At 40.6% G+C, this 21,365-nt stretch overlaps 1 protein-coding gene across 1 annotated transcript in view; it reads left to right on the plus strand.

Annotated features, from left to right (window-relative positions):
• Window positions 1-12,724, plus strand: part of LOC311113461 (protein kinase C alpha type-like) — a 193,323-nt gene extending 180,599 nt beyond the window's left edge. The window contains 1 exon segment of the mRNA XM_084156682.1: window positions 8,507-12,724. Within this exon segment, the coding sequence (XP_084012808.1) occupies window positions 8,507-8,677 (171 nt within the window). The 3' untranslated portion in view covers window positions 8,678-12,724.
• The last annotated feature ends 8,641 nt before the right edge of the window (window positions 12,725-21,365 follow it).

Genomic DNA, 21,365 nt, shown 5'->3' on the forward strand with positions numbered 1-21,365 from the left:
AATGCAGCTTCTCATTGCCCCCCTTTAAACACAGCCAAAACAACCCTGTAAGACATGTTTAATGACTTTCACCATGGCAATGGAAGGCATTGGCAATGCATAATTAACAGAATATCCATGCATTATGAATGTGTATCTTTAACATGAGCGGCCTCGCTGTGTTTTTGAATCTCTGTGTGTACGCACACACACACACACACACACACACAGACAAACACACACACACACACACAGACAAACACACACACACTTTATTATGAAAGTGAAGTAGGTGAAAGGGAGGAAGTAGGTCATTCAGTGTGCATGTTCAGGTGTGTGTGTGTGTCTTCATTGTCTATCAATGCAGCTCACTTCTGTTTCAAACCCCAAGGTCTCCAGTGCTTCTCACAAGGTGAGTACTGGCCTCCCACTGTCCATGTAGTCTCACGCTGGATTCGATTTGTGTGTGCGAGTGGACTCAAGTATGAGTGTGTGTGTGTGTTTGAATGCAGGTGTGTGGATGAAAGGCAAGAGACAAGATGAAAAGAGAAGGATAGATGGAAAATAAAAAAAGATAAATGGAGAGACCATTGTGTGTATGTGCACGGTTGCTTGCTTGCTTGCTTGCGTGCGTGGATGCGTGCATAACATGCTTTTGCTATATTGTCTTTGTGTGTGGTTGTGTGATAGAGAACAATAAACCTCTACCCCTGACCTATAATAACCATCATCCATCTCCATCCAACTCCACACAGGCACCACTAGGAGTCTATTACGACCAAATGGCTGTCATTAGATCCATCCTTACACCTTCATCCATCCCTCCATCCATCCATCCCTCCCTCCATCCCCCTCTGACCTGACCCTGTCTCTTATCCTCTTCTCCTTTCATCCTCTCCTCCTCTTCAGTCCTCTCCTCCTCAATCACACTTCATGCCTGTTCTGACAGCGGAGAGATTGCCATTTAATAGCCAGTTACAGCGAGACCCAGATTATAAACACTAGAGGATTTATCCATCTATCAGAAACAGAGCAGGACAGATAGAATGCAGGGGAGAAGAACAAGAACACCTGCTACAGTAGTTATTTATAGATATAGCTTAAATAGACTCATACAGTGCATTTTAGAATAAGGCTGTAACGTAACAAAATGTGGAAAAAGTCAAGGGGTCTGAATACTTTCCGAATGCACTGTATTTAGTGAACCACTTGATATGTTTTTTTAAGTTTGTAGAGATGGAAGTGGGTCAAAGTGGCAGGATATGAGACTTGCTGATTTAATAATGATGGAATCACTGTGGTTAGGGAGCTTACTGTAAAACTTCAATTAATAGCCTGGGCATTTATTTGCTTAAATCACTGAACACAACAGGCGCTTATTGGAGACAAACTTCTATTTGAGCCAGGCGTCTATTTCCTTAATGTGCACAGCATTTGCTCATTTGCATAGTTAATTGTTTAATTCCAGCATTCACTTCCAACATTTTAATCAATTTCTTCATTTCCTGCACAAATGTGTTATCATTTACACACTGTGTCATGTTTCTTTTGTCTTAGCATGCCTAAAAAAAAAGAGAACTTTTCCTTGACCGAATAATTATTCTCGTATTGACTGTGCATTTCCGGCAGTTCTTACTTTCACCACTAGAGGGCGAGCAGATGATTTCTAGGGGGTTGTACTGCCGAAGTTGTTGACTGTTTTTGTGCTTGCCAGTAAGCTAGCAGTTCTCAACTGTTAGCAGTCAATGGTTAGCAGTTTCTTACTGGCGATAAAAACAGGATTAACATATTTTTTTAGAGTCATTACTGAATTATTTAATGTAACATATCAAACAATAAAGCTCGTAAATAATTATTGGTAATTCATGGTAACCTTGAAAATAATTAATTTACACCCAGCATTTATTTAAAACAGGCGTTTATTTGCTTAAATAAACACATCAAAATACTGTATGTACAAACACACCAATCTACATTTTGGACTGGCTATGAGTCATAGTAGCTTTGAGGTAGATAAAGGCAGGGAGTCGTGTGATTTGATACAGCATGTCCAACTGCCCCGTCATGTGTATGTTTTAGTGGTGGTGATTTTCTGTGTTCTTTTTGGATTTTCCCTTCAGATTCATGTGAGAAAGAAACATAATAGTATTATCTGATTACTAAAGAACAACTAGGATATTACTATAGACAAACTGATTTTAAAGGATGGATGAAACAAGAGGTATCAGCAGTTCACAAGGATACAACAGGTGTATTTTGGTGTTAAAACTGTAGTATTTTAAGTGTTGTTGACCAAAGATACAATACCTTCAGAAAGGATTCAAACCACTTTAGCTTTTCCACATTTTGTTGTGTTGTAGCATGAATTTAAAATGGATTACATTTTGATTTTTGTCACTGGCCTACACACAATACCCCATAATGTCAAAGTGGAATTATGTTTTTCAACATTTTTACTAAATAATTAAAAATGAAAAGCTGAAATGTCTTGTGTCAATAGATATTCAACCCCTTTGTTATGGAAAGCCTAAATAAGTTCTGGAGTAAAAATGTGATTAACAAGTCACGTAATAAGTTGCATGGACTCACTCTCTCATTTTTTTATGACCTAATCTCTGTACCCCACACATTTAATTATCTGTAAGGTCCCTCAGTCGAGCAGTGATTTTCAAACACAGATTCAACCATAAAGACAAGGGAGGTTTTCCAATGCCTCGCAAAGAAGGGCACCTATTGGTAGATGGGTAAAAATAAAAGTAGACATTAAATATCCCTTTGAGCATGGTAAAGTTATTAATTACACTTTGGATGGTGTATCAATACACCCAGTCACTACAAAGATACAGGTGTCCTTTCTAACTCAGTTGCCGAAGAGGAAGGAAACTGCTCAGGCATTTCACCATGAGGCCAATGGTGACTTTAAAACAGTTACATGTGATGGGAGAAAACTGAGGATGGATCAACAACATTGTAGTTACTCCACAATACTAACATAATTGACAGAGTGAAAAGAAGGAAGCCTGTACAGAAAAAAAATATTCCACAAGATGCATCCTGTTTGCAACAAGGCACTAAAGTAATACTGCAAAAAATGTGGCAAAGCAATTGACTTTTTGTCCTGACTACAAAGTGTTATGTTTGGGGCAAATCCAATACAACACATTACCGAGTACCACTCTCCATATTTTCAAGCATAGTGATAGCTGCATCATGTTATGGGTATGCTTGCAATCGTTAAGTCTGGGGAGTTTTTCAGGATAAAAGAAAGGGAATGGAGCTAAGCAGAGGCAAAATCCTAGATGAAAACGTGGTTCAGTGTGCTTTCCACCAGACACTGGGAGATGAATTCACCTTTCAGCAGGACAATAACTGAAAACAAAAGGCCAAATCTACACTGGATTTGCTTACCAAGAAGACCGTGAATGTTCCTGAGTGGCCGAATTACAGTTTTGACTTAAATCGGCTTGAAAATCTATGACAAGACCTGAAAATGGTTGTCTAGCTACGATCAACAACCGATTTGACAGAGCTTGAAGAATTTTGAAAATAATAATGGGCAAATGTTGCACAATCCAGATGTGGAAAGCTCTTAGAGACTTACCCAGAAAGACACACAGCTGTATTCGCTGACAAAGATGCTTCTACAATGTATTGACTCAGGGGTGTGAATACTTATGCAAATGAGATATCTCTGTATATCATTTCCAATACATTTGGCCAAACTTTTAAAACATGTTTTCACTTTGTCATTATGAGGTTAAAATTGTTTTTGTTTTTTTGTTAAAATGGGTTAAAAAACAGCAATTTAATTCATTTTGAATTCAGGCTGTAACACAACACAATGTGGAATAAGTCAAGGGGTATGAATACTTTCTGAAGGCACTGTATACTAGTAAGAAGATGATCAAAACAACAGTGAGATGCTGACGTTGAGAGAGAGAGAGAGAGAGAGAGAGAGAGAGAGAGAGAGAGAGAGAGAGAGAGAGAGAGAGAGAGAGAGAGAGAGAGAGAGAGAGAGAGAGAGAGAGAGAGAGAGAGAGAGAGAGAGAGAGAGAGAGAGAGAGAGAATTCCTCAGCAAGACTTTTCATAGAAACAGACATAGCCATTTATCATACTAAATAGCTGAGAGTTCCTTTAATATGCTTGAGTGTATGTATGTGACAGAGAGAGAGAGACCCAAAGTAGGTCAAACAGCAGTTTACGAGCAATGCCATCTGTCATTAAGAGTAGCACAACGTAACGTGTACAATGAGATACATTGTAATAAACATGAAACACAACAAAACTAAGCTATACAGCAGGTTGGAGTCAATTCCATTGGAGTTGACATTCAGTCAATTCAGGAAGTAAACTGACATTTAAATTCCAAAATGTTCTTATAGAGAATTGGAATTGCACTTGACTTCCTGAATTCATTGAATTGAAGTGGAATTGACTAGAGATACATTTGCATATGGGGGCTAGGTCGATACATTTGCAAATGGGGGTTAGGTCGAACCATTTGCAAATGGGGGTTAAGTCGAAACATTTGCATATGTGGTCTCAGAGACAAAAGGGGGAGGATAAAAAAGAGGAGAGGGGGTGAGAAGAAAAGGGGTTGGGCAGAAATGTATGGAGTATGCTGTTGTTTTGGGCATCATTTGCTACATTTGGTACAAAATACCATAAACCTCATCTGTCAGCGTGAATTAATCTGTGGCTTTTCTTCAACAATGTGTATTATAAGGAGATCTGTGCTCTTTTGCGCCACGAAAATGTCGCCATATCAGTATGTGCTTTCTCTCTCCTATGTTGATGTGTGTTGTTGCTGTCTTTCCTCTTCTCTGTCCTACTGCGTCTTGACACAGAGTGACAGTGGGTGGCTGGGAGCCAGTGTCACCTGTCTGTCAGTGTAGGAGTCATGGAGGACACAGGAGTACAGTTGGAGGCCCCAGGCCCACTGAACACACACATAGACACACAGACATACACCACACAACTGTGAATATAGGAATATAGGACAACAGGACATTTCTACTTTGAATAGACATACACCACCACCACCAACGTGCCGTGGGCCTACCACACCAACTCAATCAATGGAGGTTTTCCAATCACAATGGAACACACACAGCTGTACAACAATGTAGACCTCCATAGGGAATCCATAGTGAATTCCACTTTGGAGAAAGGACTTCCACACCCAGATCCAGTCTTTCCATGTCAAAAAAAGACCCCTTTCACACTATCATGCCAACCCAAACATTACCGTGCTGGCTCGGATTTGTACCTTTTACATTGTCCTTTCCAGCATGGTTCCAGTAACTATGTTGAGTGTATTTCTGAGGTGTCCTAATCAGTGCTTGATGTAGATTTCGAGTCAATATATCACCAATCTTCCCCTATCTACAAGTGTGGCCAATGGCATTGCACGTTATTGACATGTCAATTCAACTAACCAATCTGAATACATAAACATCCAAATAAATATTTCTGCAGTAGCAAGAGGAAGCATAACCAACCCTGTTACAGGTGTGTAACGAGGCCAGCACAGTACAGCTTGCATCTGCTTGGCTCTGCTTAGTGATGTGAACCAACCCATATCCTTTTCCCATGTCGGCTTACGTTACAGAGAGAGATATAGAGAGGGAGGGATATTCCCTGCCAGGTCTCTGGGGAGGTTTAATGCCCATTAAGTAGGACAAACACACACAGTGTAGGTGGAATAGCTGATGAGGACAGAGCAAGAAGAAGAGGAGGTGCAGCAGGGTTTCTGATGTAAACACAGAACCACACAGTGAAGTTAGGGAATAAGTCCTTAATTCCCCAGTCCCCACTGTCTGTGCTCTCTGTAATGACCCTATGAACTTTGGTGTCTTATTATAGATTTACCATAGATTTGCCAGACTGTCATTTTATATGTTGACTGAATCCTTAGTAAAGTAATGGTCCTAAAGCGTTTTGAGCTGTTATCTATTTGAATTTACCCAATTACCCAAGGTACTGGCGACAATCCTTAGACTCTTAAGACCCAACCCAAGAGGGAATCACTGCAACCTACCAGTAGCCTTCAAAATAAACCACCATTTTGGGGGAGATTGCCATTGAAAATAAGTGTTCCAAACTCTACAGGCCTTTCCGGTCACCACTGTTAGAAGGCACATTGTGTCATGAAGTGGAATTGAGGCCTTCACAAGTTCAATCCACAGTGCCAGGCGCTTTAAAGGGTGTCAGAAGTGTGAAGCGACTGATTGACAGCACTGATACTATCTTCCTACAATGTGCTGCTTGGCATTTTTGGTGTTGGCGGCCATTTTGTGCCATTTGCATCCCAGTCGCCCTAATGTTCTTCAGTAAATCCGTAGGGCTAGAGCAGCTGCTCTTATTCAGATGTATTGACATACTGTCATGTAACAATCATGAAAGATGGATGCAAAATATGTAAGCAGACCAGTCACTCTGGATAAGGGCATCTGCTAAATGACTCAAATGTAAAGTGTAAATGGATTTCTCTGACCATTTTGCATTCAAGTTTACAAAACATACACAACACAATTGAAATAAGACGACTGACTGCTGGCTTGACGCCAATGAGAACTATGTCATACATACATACAAATCAATCACATACTGTATGTTTTCTTGGACTATCATCTTGTAGATGACAGAAATTAGATGTACACCCATGCTCCCAGAGCGTTCACGTAGTTGACCTTGGCTCGTTCGCTTTGAAATGCTAATCCAACCACCCTCGCCTGATACGTCTCCATGCTATTGAATATGTTTGGATAATCCTGTCTTCAAGTTGTGATGATAGCGGCTCCACATTTCTCACGTTCAATAGCAGAGGTTTGCTCTGCTCTTGTCAACACGCCAATTAACTCATTGACAACCCCGCTGTACTTCGATTGGCGACGTTGCTATTTTGATTCAAGTGAACTTTTTGTTTGTCGCAACGCAATCAGCTTTGACAGTGGAGGTCAGATGTAACATAAAACCTCAATATACAGTGGGGTCCGAAATGATTGGCACCCTTGATAAAGATGAGCAATAAGGACTGTATAAAATAAATAATTCAACTACTGAGCTATATTGAATGCAAAACAAAAATGGAAATTATATTATTTTATACTGATACAATTGCTCAGAGAAAAATATTTTGTTTCACAAGTAATACTTTTTTTTCAAAACGGTAGGTGTAAAAATTATCGACCCTCCTAAAGATTCTTAGAAATAAAGTAATCAAAAATGTAGTGTTTCGTCCCTAGCACGCAATGACTACATCAATCTTGTGATTCAACAAACTTGTTGGATGCATTTGCAGTTCGTTTTGTTTGTGTTTCAGATTATTTTGTGCCCAATAGAAATGAATGGTAAATAATGTATTGTGTCATTTTGGAGGCAATTTTGGAGTCACTTTTATTATAAATAAGAATAGAATATGTTTCTAAACACTTCTACATGAATGTGGATGTTACCATGATGACGGATAATCCTGAATGGATAGTGAATAATGATGAGTGAGAAAGTTACAGAGGGTCAAAGATCATACCCCCAAGACACGCTAACCTCTCACCTTTACAATAACAGGGGAGGTTAGCATGTCTTCGGGGTATGATCTTTGACCGTTTGTACTTGTTAAACCAAATCTTTTTTTCAGAGCAATTGTATTAGTATAAAATAATATAATTTCAAAATGTTTGTGAGCTTACATTATAGCTCAGTATTTGAATTATTTATTTTATACAGTCGTTCTTACTCATCTTTATTTTACATTTATATTTTAGTCATTTAGCAGACTCTCTTATCCAGAACAACTTACAGTAATAAGTGCATACATTTTCATACTGGTCCCCTGTGGGAATCGAACCCTACCAACTGAGCCACACTTTATCAAGGGTGTCAATAATTTTGGACCCCACTGTACATCCAAACAACACGAGGAGCTCGACCAAAACAGGTTACTAGGTCAGAAGCGACAGACGTGTTTGACTGTAGAGGTCCTGACATCATCTCCCTCAATTCCCCCTGCGACTCTTTCCAGAGTCTTGTTTGTACAGTACGGATTGCTGTTTCACAGCTGCGCGCCAACGTTACTTTTTAAACCATTGGATTCAATTGCATTAAAAACATTAGAATCCAGGTGACTGGGGTTTCCTCCTAAATTGCACCCTATTCCCTCTAAAGAGCACTACTTTAGGGCCCATAGGGCTCTGGTCAAAAGTAGTGCACTATAAAGGGAATAGGATGTAATTTGGGACTCATGCTGGGATGTAGAGCAGGTCATGTGATGTTAGCGTGGGAAGAGGAGGGGGAGAATAGGAATAGAAAGTGAAATGTTCTCTTTCCCCCCGCTCTCTTTTAGCAGACCAGACGACGGATGTGGAGGGATATCTAATCAAGCCCAGTTTCACATTTGCACATGTATTTCTTACCCTTGTGTGTTCCGTATGTTACGGTTGCAGTGCGAAGCCACAAACTAAAGCCACCTACGCCTCTCATTTTAACACCTCTCTTTCTTTCTCTCTTTCTATCCCTCTCTCGCAGTGCGGCAAAGGGGCGGAGAACTTCGACAAGTTCTTCACGCGCACCCAGCCCCAGCTCACGCCGTCCGACCAGCTGGTCATTGCCAACATCGACCAGGCCGACTTCTCGGGCTTCTCCTTCATCAACCCCCAGTTTGTGCACCCCTCCTTGGTCTCCCTGCACACCGTATGAGGAGGAGGGGGGGACCACGGACCCCCCTTCCTACCTCCGCTACCTAGCTAGCACTAACCCTCCACCAACTGTAGTCTCTTCAAGCCAAACTCCCAACCACCAAACTCCCCAACTACCAAACTGGCCCAACTCTACAACAGCAACATGGACCCTGATGTCGACCGCCATTTTGAGTCCCTCTATCAATGTATCAATGATGTGAGTCCTCTATGAATTGGACTTGGGGCTCTGAGTGAGAGGAGTTGGTGAGTGGAAGTGCTGTGTGTTAATGGTGAAGGGGAGGATGAAGGTTTGGGGAAGGAGGTGTATGTAGGGAGGATATACTTTCCCACCCACCCATTGTGTTTGTATTCAAATGGGCACTTATATGAAATCAACACCTATTGAAATGAATCATGATAGATATTGAGATGACCGACCTGTTGTTTTGAATGTGTGGTGACAAAATCCATGAAACTATGCCAGTTTTTTTTACTGATTCTAGAGCGAAGGGTTAACTTCTTGTTAAACCCTGTACTGGCTATACTAGTCTCCATGGAAACCCAAGGCAACTACAAACGTAATCTCTTGTTTTGAGCTATTGGGTCAGAGTTAGAGCCAAATATGAGGTCAGTACAGGGAGACTATGTTTACAGTTTTACCTTGTGTTGGTGAGATTTTATTTCAATATGCGTCAAATAATACACACCCAGTACGAATATCATGACACACTAACAATAACACGCACATACAGATGTAGGATCTTAATTCGATCACCCTATTGCAGGAGAACTTACCTGCATTGCAAACTAAAACATGTAATGTATTTGAGGTTTAAAAAGGCTCCTGAAGTTTGTAATTTCCACTTAGAAATTTCAGACTTAATTTTCCCTTACAAAAAAATGTATCAACCCCACATAATAATTCACATTTCCTGTTGCCGCAGAATTATTTTCCTGCTGTAGCAAACTGGCTCAAATTAAGATCATTCATCTGTACACACACATTACATTTACACAGGGATATCTTGAACCTTGAACTACAGGTTGTATGGTTATCTTGTCATTAGGTTTACAACCGTGAGTGGACATTCAGACAGAACGCAGTAGAAGTTGTGGTTAGACGAAGTAGGCAGTGCTACAGTCACATCTTCTTTAAACACCTACACAAGAATCATAGGTTAACAGCAGTATGAAGGTGGTCTATCCAAAACCAGATCGTGATCAAGTAACACTACTTTGTGACAACGTTTTTACTATCCTTCTGTCCCAACTTGACTGTTGTCGCTCTGTTTGCCAACTTATCAAAAGGGCTCTCAATGGCCATGATTCTCTTTTATGTGAAGAAGTCCTTCAAAGTTAAGTTCCTGAAGGACATTTCTTGAGCATTTAGGAAGGAAATTACCTAAAACTCAGTTTCGATGTTTGTTTGAGGGGTAGCGACTAAATTAAATTGATGTTGAGTTATCGTTTGCTTACTGTATGAACCATGCAATATTATATTGCATGCTTATACCCTTATACATAGATATAACACCATTCTAACAATGTTGACTAGAGTATTACATTATTAAAACGATTAGTTCCCTTTTCTGCTTTTATGTGATGTCATGCATTCCCCCCCCCCCCCATTAGTTCTAATTAATATTTTAATGTAACACATACCAGTGTATTAACTCTTTTGTAAATATTCATGAGTTATTTAAAAACGTACACTATCTCGCAGTTTTTATACCAACAACTGAATGTGATTTTATTACGTTAGATAGGTTAACATATTTCTATGTAAAAAAAAGTACCCCAAAATATCAACTTTGTAACAATTAGGTGACAGAGTCTTTAATAGAGTCGGTCGGGATTAGCAAACCGAGAGAAACATCTGGTCGACTTTTACAGATAATATCAAACGTTTTCCGTTTGCTCTAGTCTCCATCGCACATATCCGATGTTCTTGAATGCGATCGCTGAGTGAGTTGACTGAATGTGTGCCTGGCTCTTGGTTTGTCGTTTTTTGGCGTTCCCTCCTGTATCTGCATGTTGTTGGTAAGGATAAAAAAATACGTAATGATGATATAAATTCTGCATGATACTCAGTACCAGTAACCAGGCTCCTGGTCGGACAGCAAGGAGTCTCCGCCCAAACACAGATCCAGGATCAGCTGAACCTACCCTAATCCTAGCCATTCACAATTAGGAGGCTATGGGAAAAACTGACTCCCGATCTGCGGTTAGGCTCTGTGCTAGACCAGCGGGACCACTTGCTCTCTAGTGTCTCAATGAAGGGCTTTTGTTTCTTCTTATCGTTACTGTTGTTGTTTGTTCATACAAAAAAAGTACAATTTACATCATTTTTGTTGTTGTCGTTTTTTGTTTGGTTATAGATTCTGCTCAAGTAATTCAGGATAATTTTTGCGGAATTACCACCATAGCAATTCATATCTTAACATCTAACTGTTGATAGATTTATACAATTCCCTCGACTTTTGCTCCTCTGAACCTTTTCCTAACCTTGTACCTGTGCCAAACCTGAAACAGCCTAGAACCCGACAATAGCACCGTTGCACTAGCTGTAGTCATACCAATGATGTGTCATTACCGAAGTCTTGTCAATACCAAAATCTTGTCAATACCGATGTGTTGTCAATAACACATGTTTTTTTCAATACCGATGACTCGTCAATACAGATGTCTCTTCCTGGTAGACTCTTAGTGGTTAGTCTAAGAGATTGTGCCAACGCCACATTTCACATCGTCTGTCTGACCCACGTGCTTCTTGCTAAAATTAGGTAGCCAAAGGAATGCTAATTCATGTAATGTCGACATGGTTCTGATGCCAGTCAATCCGGCAGTCGTTTCTTGTACTTTTATTATGTCACATTAGTAGCCTACACCTCTGTGTGAGTTTACCTTTGTGCTTTATAGCCAGACAGCAGTATGACCTTTCGGCAATACCATACCTGCTTACACCTTACCTTACCTCCCTGTGCCTAGCAGTCAGAGTGTGTGTGTTTACATGTGCGTGTGAGAGAGAGAAGGAAGGAAAGAATAAATGGGTGGTTGATGAGTGATTGGGTGAATAAATGAGTTAGTGTGTGGATGAGTGAATAATTGATCAGTGAACAACCCCGTTCGTCATCCTATTGGCCTGTTAAACCCCCTGTCTGCTTTCCATCCTTCCATTCCTCCCCCCTTTCTCAGTGCCTGGGCAATCGATCCATTCTCTTATTGACAAAGCCCTCATCCCTTCTCCATCAAGATCCAATCAGTTCAAGAAAGCAGTTTTGTCTGAGGAACTCACCACTACAGGCTGACACCAACCTGCCATTCTTACCCCTTCCCATCCTCCCAAAACTCACTGGGGAAAGAATTGGCCAAATGTGTTCTTTTTCCCCTTCGTTTACATCCTGCGTTATATTTTGCTTTTGGGGGGGGGGGGGGGGGCGTCTGAATCTACTGACACTGCATTTAGATAAAACGATCATCTTCAATGTTAGGTTTATGTTCTAGTTTGGTTTGTGTATTTTTAAGTGATGTTGGCTCTACTTGTATATCTCTATCTTATTAAATAATGATTTGTGTTTTGGTGATGCTCTTTCCTTTGTGCTGCGTCTCATTCGTTTTGGTACGAAGAGGTCAAATTGGACCGGTGTGTTTTCATTATCGTGTGGAGCACAGGATCAACAATGTGCAGATTTGCCTTATCTCCTACGGTGTCCGTCCCAAATGGCACCCTATTCCCTATATATTGCACAACTTTTGTTCATAGGCCCTGGTCAAAAGTAGTGCACTATATAGTGAATAGGGTACCATTTGAGACAGTCTCTAACCTCTCCCCCATTTTCTGTTGATTCATGTCCAAACCAAGCGCTTCTTCTTCTGTCCCTGTACATAATGATTTAGATATCTACATAGACCTGTAAAAGAAAGAATATATTGTATTTTGCAAATGGTGTACGTTCGTTCTCCCCAAAACCCTTTGAAAGCGAGTCTGAGCTACTTATCTTGTAATCAATAGTGTCATTTGTACCTACTGTATGATAATGCAAATAAAGAAGTAAAATAATGGCTATTCGGAAGCTGCTGTCTTTTTTTACTTAAACAGAAACTCAACTCATCAAAATCCACCATTGTAAAAGCTCCATTCCTGGCAATGACATTACTCTATGTAAAGATATTGGGTAACACTTTATGGTCCATAATAAACCATTCATAAGGCATTTACAAACAGTTTGCACACCATTTATTAATCATTACTCCCACATTTGTAAATGTTAGTAAGTTTGTTATTCACACATGTGTATATATATATATCTATATATACATATATACTGTATATACATATATATATATATATATATATATATATACACAGTGGGGAGAACAAGTATTTGATACACTGCCGATTTTGCAGGTTTTCCTACTTACAAAGCATGTAGAGGTCTGTAATTTTTAACATAGGTACACTTCAACTGTGAGAGACGGAGACAAAAATCCAGAAAATCACATTGTATGATTGTAAAGTAATTAATTTGCATTTTATTGCATGACAAGTATTTGATCACCTACCAACCAGTAAGAATTCCGGCTCTTACAAACCTGTTAGTTTTTCTTTAAGAAGCCCTCCTGTTCTCCACTCATTACCTGTATTAACTGCACCTGTTTGAACTCGTTACCTGTATAAAAGACACCTGTCCACACACTCAATCAAACAGACTCCAACCTCTCCACAATGGCCAAGACCAGAGAGCTGTGTAAGGACATCAGGGATAAAATTGTAGACCTGCACAAGGCTGGGATGGGCTACAGGACAATAGGCAAGCAGCTTGGTGAGAAGGCAACAACTGTTGGCGCAATTATTAGAAAATGGAAGAAGTTCAAGATGACGGTCAATCACCCTCGGTCTGGGGCTCCATGCAAGATCTCACCTCGTGGGGCATCAATGATCATAAGGAAGGTGAGGGATCAGCCCAGAACTACACAGCAGGACCTGGTCAATGACCTGAAGAGAGCTGGGACCACAGTCTCAAAGAAAACCATTAGTAACACACTACGCCGTCATGGATTAAAATCCTGCAGCGCACGCAAGGTCCCCCTACTCAAGCCAGCGCATGTCCAGGCCCGTCTGAAGTTTGCCAATGACCATCTGGATGATCCAGAGGAGGAATGGGAGAAGGTCATGTGGTCTGATGAGACAAAAATAGAGCTTTTTGGTCTAAACTCCACTCGCCATGTTTGGAGGAAGAAGAAGGTTGAGTACAACCCCAACAACACCATCCCAACCGTGAAGCATGGAGGTGGAAACATCATTCTTTGGGGATGCTTTTCTGCTAAGGGGACAGGTCGACTGCACCGTATTGAGGGGAGGATGGATGGGGCCATGTATCGTGAGATCTTGGCCAACAACTTCCTTCCCTCAGTAAGAGGATTGAAGATGGGTCGTGGCTGGGTCTTCCAGCATGACAACGACCCGAAACACACAGCCAGGGCAACTAAGGAGTGGCTCCGTAAGAAGCATCTCAAGGTCCTGGAGTGGCCTAGCCAGTCTCCCGACCTGAACCCAATAGAAAATCTTTGGAGGGAGCTGAAAGTCCGTATTGCCCAGCGACAGCCCCGAAACCTGAAGGATCTGGAGAAGGTCTGTATGGAGGAGTGGGCCAAAATCCATGCTGCAGTGTGTGCAAACCTGGTCAAGACCTACAAGAAACGTATAATCTCTGTAATTGCAAACAAAGGTTTCTGTACCAAATATTAAGTTCTGCTTTTCTGATGTCATGCAATAAAATGCAAATTAATTACTTAAAAATCACACAATGTGATTTTCTGGATTTTTGTTTTAGATTCCGTCTCTCACAGTTGAAGTGTACCTATGATAAAAATTACAGACCTCTATATGCTTTGTAAGTAGGAAAACCTGCAAAATCGGCAGTGTATCAAATACTTGTTCTCCCCACTGTGTATATATATATATATATATATATATATATATACACACACACACACACACAGTACCAGTCAAAAGTTTGGACACACCGACTCATTCAAGGGTTTTTCTTAATTTTTACTATTTTCTACATGTAGAATAATAGTGAAGACATCAAAACTATGAAATAACACATATGGAATCATGTAGTAACCAAAAAAGTGTTAAACAAATGAAAATAGATTTTAGATTCTTCAAAGTAGCCACCCTTTGCCTTGATGACAGCTTTGCACACTCTTGGCATTCTCTCAACCAGCTGGAATGCTTTTCCAACAGTCTTGAAGGAGTTCCCACATATGCTGAGCACTTGTTGGCTGCTTTTCCTTCACTCTGTGGTCCAATTCATCCCAAACCATCTCAATTGGGTTGAGGTCGGGTGATTGTGGAGGCCAGGTCATCTGATGCAGCAGTCCATCATCAATCTCCTTCTTGGTCAATTATCCTTTACACAGCCTGTAGGTGTGTTGGGTCATTGTCCTGTTGAAAAACAAATGATAGTCACGCTAAGCACAAACCAGATGGGATGGCGTATCGATGCAGAATGCTGTGGTAGCCATGCTGGTTAAGTGTGCCTTGATCACAGACAGTGTCACCAGCAAAGCACCATCACACCTCCTCCTCTATGTTTCACGGTGGGAACCACACATGCGGCGATCATCCGTTCACCTACTCTATGTCTCACAAAGACACGGCAGTTGGAACCAAAAATCTCAAATTTGGACTCAACAGACCAAAGGACAGATTTCCATTGGTCTAATGTCCATTCCTCGTGTTTCTTGGCCCAAACAAGTCTCTTTTTCTTATTGGTGTCCTTTAGTAGTGGTTTCTTTGCAGAAATTCGACCATGAAGGCCTGATTCACGCAGTCTTCTCTGAACAGTTGATGTTGAGCTGTGTCTGTTACATTTATTTGCACTTGGAGAAACTTTCAAAGTTCTTGAAATGTTCCGGATTGACTGACCTTCATGTCTTAAAGTAAGGATGGACTGTCATTTCTCTGTGCTTATTTTAGCTGTTCTTGCCATAATATGGACTTGGTCATAATATGGACAAGGCACACCTGTTAATTGAAATGCATTCCAGGTGACTACCTCATGAAGCTGGTTGAGAGAATGCCAAGAGTGTGCAAAGTTGTCATCAAGGCAAACAGTGGCTACTTTGAAGAATCTCAAATATGAAATATATTTTGATTTATTTAACACTTTTTTGGTTACTACATGATTCCATATGTGTTATTTCATTATTCTACAATGTAGAAAATTGTACAAATAAAGAAAACCCCTTGAATGAGTAGGTGTGTCCAAACTTCTGACTGGTACTGTATATATTTCCTTAAACATCCCAGGTTGCGTTCATATACTTTTACCAAGAACTGCAGGAATGTCTACCAATGGCATATCCATGTTGTTGTGAGAAATTACACTGGTCACACAAAACATTTCTAAAGTACAAATAGCACTCACTTTAAATTGCAAAAAGACTACTAATGATTCATAAATGGTGAACACACAATTTATAAATGCCTTATAAATGGTTTGTTACAGACTTGTAAAATAAAGTGTTACCAGATAGTGGATTGACATTTCTGACTCACATTCATCAAGTGTTCTGATTTCACTCAAAATGGGATTGTTTTTTGTTGTCTTGTTTTGAGAGAAGCATCTCCTGCAGAGCCCCAATATCGCTGACACAGTTTCCTCTCCTTTACTGCTGACTAGGACAGGAAGTTTGCAATTGATGAAACCATTGTAAAATTAGATTTGAGCAAATAAAGTAGGAACGGGCACAGAAATTGGGTTTTAGTTGTGAGGAAGAGAAGATGGCTTGCTGGGGATAAGTCAGTTGACCTTACCTGATTCTGTGATTGTGAACCCATCTACACTAATAGCAAGAGGACAGACTACAACAAGGGAACAACTTTCACTAACAGTTGGTCCAGTTCTAAATGTTTTATGGACACAAAGCCTTAGTCACAATAACATTTCTCATAAATGTGTTCATGTCTGGTAAAAATGAAGCTTACTGATTTACGAGAATTAAGACATGCAATCAAGATGTATTGCAGATGTATTACATTATCTCCACATTCTCAGGAAGCTTCAGTACCAGAAGTCCAAGTGTCTCTTGCCATTTGAAAAAGCGTGATGAACCTTGACCAAGGTTCAGTAAGCCTGACTTACCATCATACGTGAGGACCGGGGTGAGTGCATACGGACATTAAAGTTTAACAAGCGAACCGCTCAGAAGAAGCATGAAATTGAGGTGCTGAATTTTTCATTGTGGTGGTTGCGGCTCAATCAAAGTATTTTTGTCAGCCCGCTAGCTTTCTCATTTACAAGCTGGCTGGCGCAGGAAGGCCCCTGCAGATGTTCCAGCAACAGAGTTCAACCTGTCTATCTGGCCCAGACCCTGGTTGTGTCCCAAATGGCACCCTATTCCATATATAGTGCACTACTTTTGACTGAAACCCACTGAGTGTGCTCTTTCCATGACATAGACTGACCAGGTGAATACTGATGTCACCTGTTAAATCAAATCAGTGTAGATGAAGGGGATGAGGAAAGTCAAAGAAGGATTTTTAAGCCTTGAGACATGGATTGTGTATGTGTGCCATTCAGAAGGTGAATGGGCAAGACACAATATTTAAGTGCCTTTGAACAGGGTACGATAGTAGGTGCCAGGCGCACCGGTTTGAGTGTGTCAAGAACTGCAATACTGCTGGGTTTTTCACGCTCAACAGTTTCCCATGTGTATGAAGACCACCCAAAGGACATTGAGTCAATATGGGCCAGCATCCCTGTGGAACGCTTTCGACACCATGTTGAGTCCATGCCCCGGCGCATTGAGGCTGTTCTGAGGGCAAAAGGGGGTGCAACTCAATATTAGGAAGGTGTTCCTAATGTTTTGTATACTCAGTGTATATAGGGAATAGGGTGCCTAATGGGTCACAGTCCCTGTCTCTCCCACGTGGACTCATGAGGTCGTTACACCTTTGGCAACCAGGTCAGTCAAACAGAATACAGTTTAGTTTGTCAGGAGCTATGCAAAGCTGCAGGTAGGTAGGTAATGAACTTGCTCTCTGTAATGTGTGTGAATTTAATACTTATAATTTCATATCTGTGTTTGTGTGCATGCATTTGTGGAAGAGCTTGCGAGTAAGTATATTATTGTACTGTCTACGCTACACTATATCCTGTGCATAATGACAAATCAACTTTGATGTGGCATGGACAGACATAGACAGACGTGAGTACTGTACACCCACCTTATGCAGATGTGTGTGTGAGAAGGTTGATCATCAGCTCCATTGCTGGGTAGACTGAAGGACAGGCTGGTTTTGATGGCGGACTCTGGTGTAATGGTCAGATCTGTTAGAACAAATCAGAAACGGGCAGCTTTGAGGCGGATCTACGGAGCGGATATCTATGGAACGTCTTACCAACCAACCAGGCTCCAGGGTGCCTGAGGGGCCAATCAAATGAGGTGGACGGAGCTACATGCATTACATACAATTTCAATTCGGTCAATTCAAGGGATGAAATTCAAAATATTGTGAACAAGCAGATATACTATACAACACAAGGCTTTACAATGATTCACCTGAAAGAGCAAAAAGCCCACCGATAGTCCTATGGAAACATACAGCTCTCTTTCTCTCATTCTCTCTCTCCCTCAAGAGGCCAAAGGCTGTTACTTTTACTTTGTAAGACACAAAATTGTACAAACATACACCAAGCTCTTCAATGTTTATTAGTTTCAACATAAAAAAGCAACACCCAGCCATGACATTTTAGCACCCTGTCATGCGTGCGTGCGGGGTAGTGGACAGGAGGTGTCATTAGACTTGTTGAATCTCTCGCTCTCCCCCCTCTCTCTCACACTTTCACATTCTCAGTCTACATCTTAACAGTAATTAACCCTCTTCAATAAGATACAGTCTTTGCTGTCAGTCTGGTATAATTTAATTACTAAAAGGCTAGTGATGAAGAGTCATGGGATCCCTCGCTGCCTTATTAAGTCATCATGGCCCCGTCCCAAATGGCACCCTATTCCCTATATAGTACACTACTTTTGACCAGGGCCCATAGGGTACACTATGTAGGGAAAAGAGTGCCATTTGGAACGCAGTCCATATCATTGTGTCAAGGGCTTCCCTGAATCTGAATGGAATGAACTGTCTGCTCTGCTCTGCCAGTAACCATTAGGGACGTCTTCTCAACGTCTGAGCTGCTATAGCCTGGAACCTTTAAAGTCTGTTTATTGCTCTAGTGGGAGTATTGGAAGCTCTGTGAAAACAGTGGTACTGTATGTTTAGGGAACTTGTTAAAAGGTCTCGCTCAAATCCAAATTGCTTTATTGGCATGAGAAACTTTGCGTAAATATTGCCAAAGCATCAATGTATACAATATACTGTACATTGCAATAAAATAAAACAATAATAAATCATAATAAATAGAAATAACAACAATAGAATGACAAATATAATAAACAATAGGGACAATAATAGGTTAAACATTAAAAATAACAAGCTACTATTATTACTACTAAAATGAATGCTACCACCACTGTTATTTACAGTAATACCACAACTATCCCTACTATTACAAATGCTATCATTTCTACCAATAATCTCTCTCTCTCTCTTTCTCTCTCTCTCTCTTTCACACCTCTCTCCCTCTCTCACCTCTCTCACCTCTCTCTCTCTCTCTCAAAACCCCTGTGTAGTGGCAGCCACTCCTCTTACCCAGAGTGTGTAATCTCATTTAGGGAACCACTGGTTTGAGAACCAGGGGCAAAACATTTCTAATTCTCTATTTATCCAATTATGAACACAACAGCCTTGACCTTCTCTCCCCTTCACACTCTCAGGATGCATCCCAAACAGCACCCTATTCCCTATATAGTGCACTACTTTTGACCAGGCTCCATAGTGCACTATATAGGGAATATGGTGCTATCTGGGATGCAACCTCAGGGCTGGGTGCTTCATATTTAATGTTCAGCTAAGATGGGGATGAAGTATAGTGGTTCCTTATTGGCTACTGGCCATTGTCCATAATGGGTAGTTAATGGAAGGAGTGGGTTTTGAAAGATTTCTGGTGCTGAGTTATAGAATTAGAATTCATTCAATTCTATTTCTATGGTTGTAGCTAACACGGTAAATTGTTACTTCAAAAACGTTTATAGAGGTCTTTATAATCCATTAGGATACAATTTATATCAGCATCATTTTATACCAGACTGTGGGGCAAATTCTGTCGCTGTCCATTGTGCTGAAAGGTTGCCAAAGCTACGCTTTGACGGCAGAAGCTCGAAAGAACATGGATAGACCGGGGAATAACAGGTCGCAGCTTCACTGATGCCAGAACAAACATACATAGGCCTAACAAATTGTGCCAGGGAAAGTAGTTCTCCCTTGGGTGGAGAGGGAAATGGAAGGGGGCGATATAATAGTTGAGATGTAATGGGCGATGTAGATGTGGACAATCAACGTTTTCCAGCCAACTGAGAGGCAGAGTCAGAATGGCTTTTAATTATGCATACTACACTGATAGGCCATATGCTCGTAAATAATTGGATAAATGACCATATGTCTCTTCTTTGGGTGGACAGTACTACATTTAGTTGTAATGCTTTGTAAAGGTTATGCACACATAAATACCATATGCCATACCATAATCAGGCAAAATGTTCAATAAAAATTTAGTAAATAATTACAACTTTGGGGGTGGTTGGCTACCCAACCAAAAAACAAAAGTGCTCATATTATCCATAAAATATATACATTTTTAAATTCAATGGGTTATGATGCTGAAGTCACCCACAGGCAATTGTATCTTGAACGTCACATGATGGAACGCTTCGTGGTGGGTTTGGTGCTTGATTGAACAGCTGTGTCATATTCAACTCACTCCAATCCAGAATGACTTCACGTTGAGGAAGTAAAGTATATGGGTGCCTATCTCAGGACCGTTGTTGTATCCAAAAGAGGGACATTATTTGAGGGCTGCATTTCGCAAAAGCTAACTTTGTTTTTGTTTAATCAGTGAAGCTTCATAGGCTATCCATATCCCCAAAGGCTTCCGCTTCCGAACTGCTGGCCAGGCTGAAGTGGAGTGCGCACGAGTACTGTCCTGTTGCTCCGCACTAAGCGCGCCACACATCCACTGCCCACTGCTTCTCCTCGAGTCAACTGTAGATAAGTGTAGAGTGACACGAGAGGAAGAGTATTGTTAGAAAAAGAGCGCTTTCCTCGACAAGACTTCTTTGTGAAGGTAAACAATGTTTATTTGAATATCTCCTTCCTTTTGAAGTGTCTCAGTAGGCTATCCGAAATGTGTTTAAACAGTTGAGATATAGGTGCTCAGAAGCGCCTCTTTTGTTTGTTCGTCTCCACGTGATAGCCTACATTGCTTTCTTCACTCACTGCTTTGTAAAAATAACTTACTTTTAGAAGGTTTATTTTTAGAAGCTTAAGCTTATTCCTGGGATGTAGGCTCTATCAATATCAAAACAACATTTAACTGTAAAGGTCGAATAATGATACAATTAACATTATTATCCTTTGTATAAATATTCAAATCCGTTTAGTGAACTATTGAATGTAATCGGAGGGAGATACCGGTGTAGGCTGTATTATGTGGAGGGAAAACCTTCATTTTCACACTTCCATAAACTTAACATAACCTTTTACCATGTCGATGTGAATATGAACAGGTAGTTTTTACGAC

The sequence above is a fragment of the Coregonus lavaretus genome, assembly GCF_964263955.1.
Source record: "Coregonus lavaretus genome assembly, chromosome: 40".
NCBI classification, from domain to species: Eukaryota; Metazoa; Chordata; class Actinopteri; order Salmoniformes; family Salmonidae; genus Coregonus; species Coregonus lavaretus.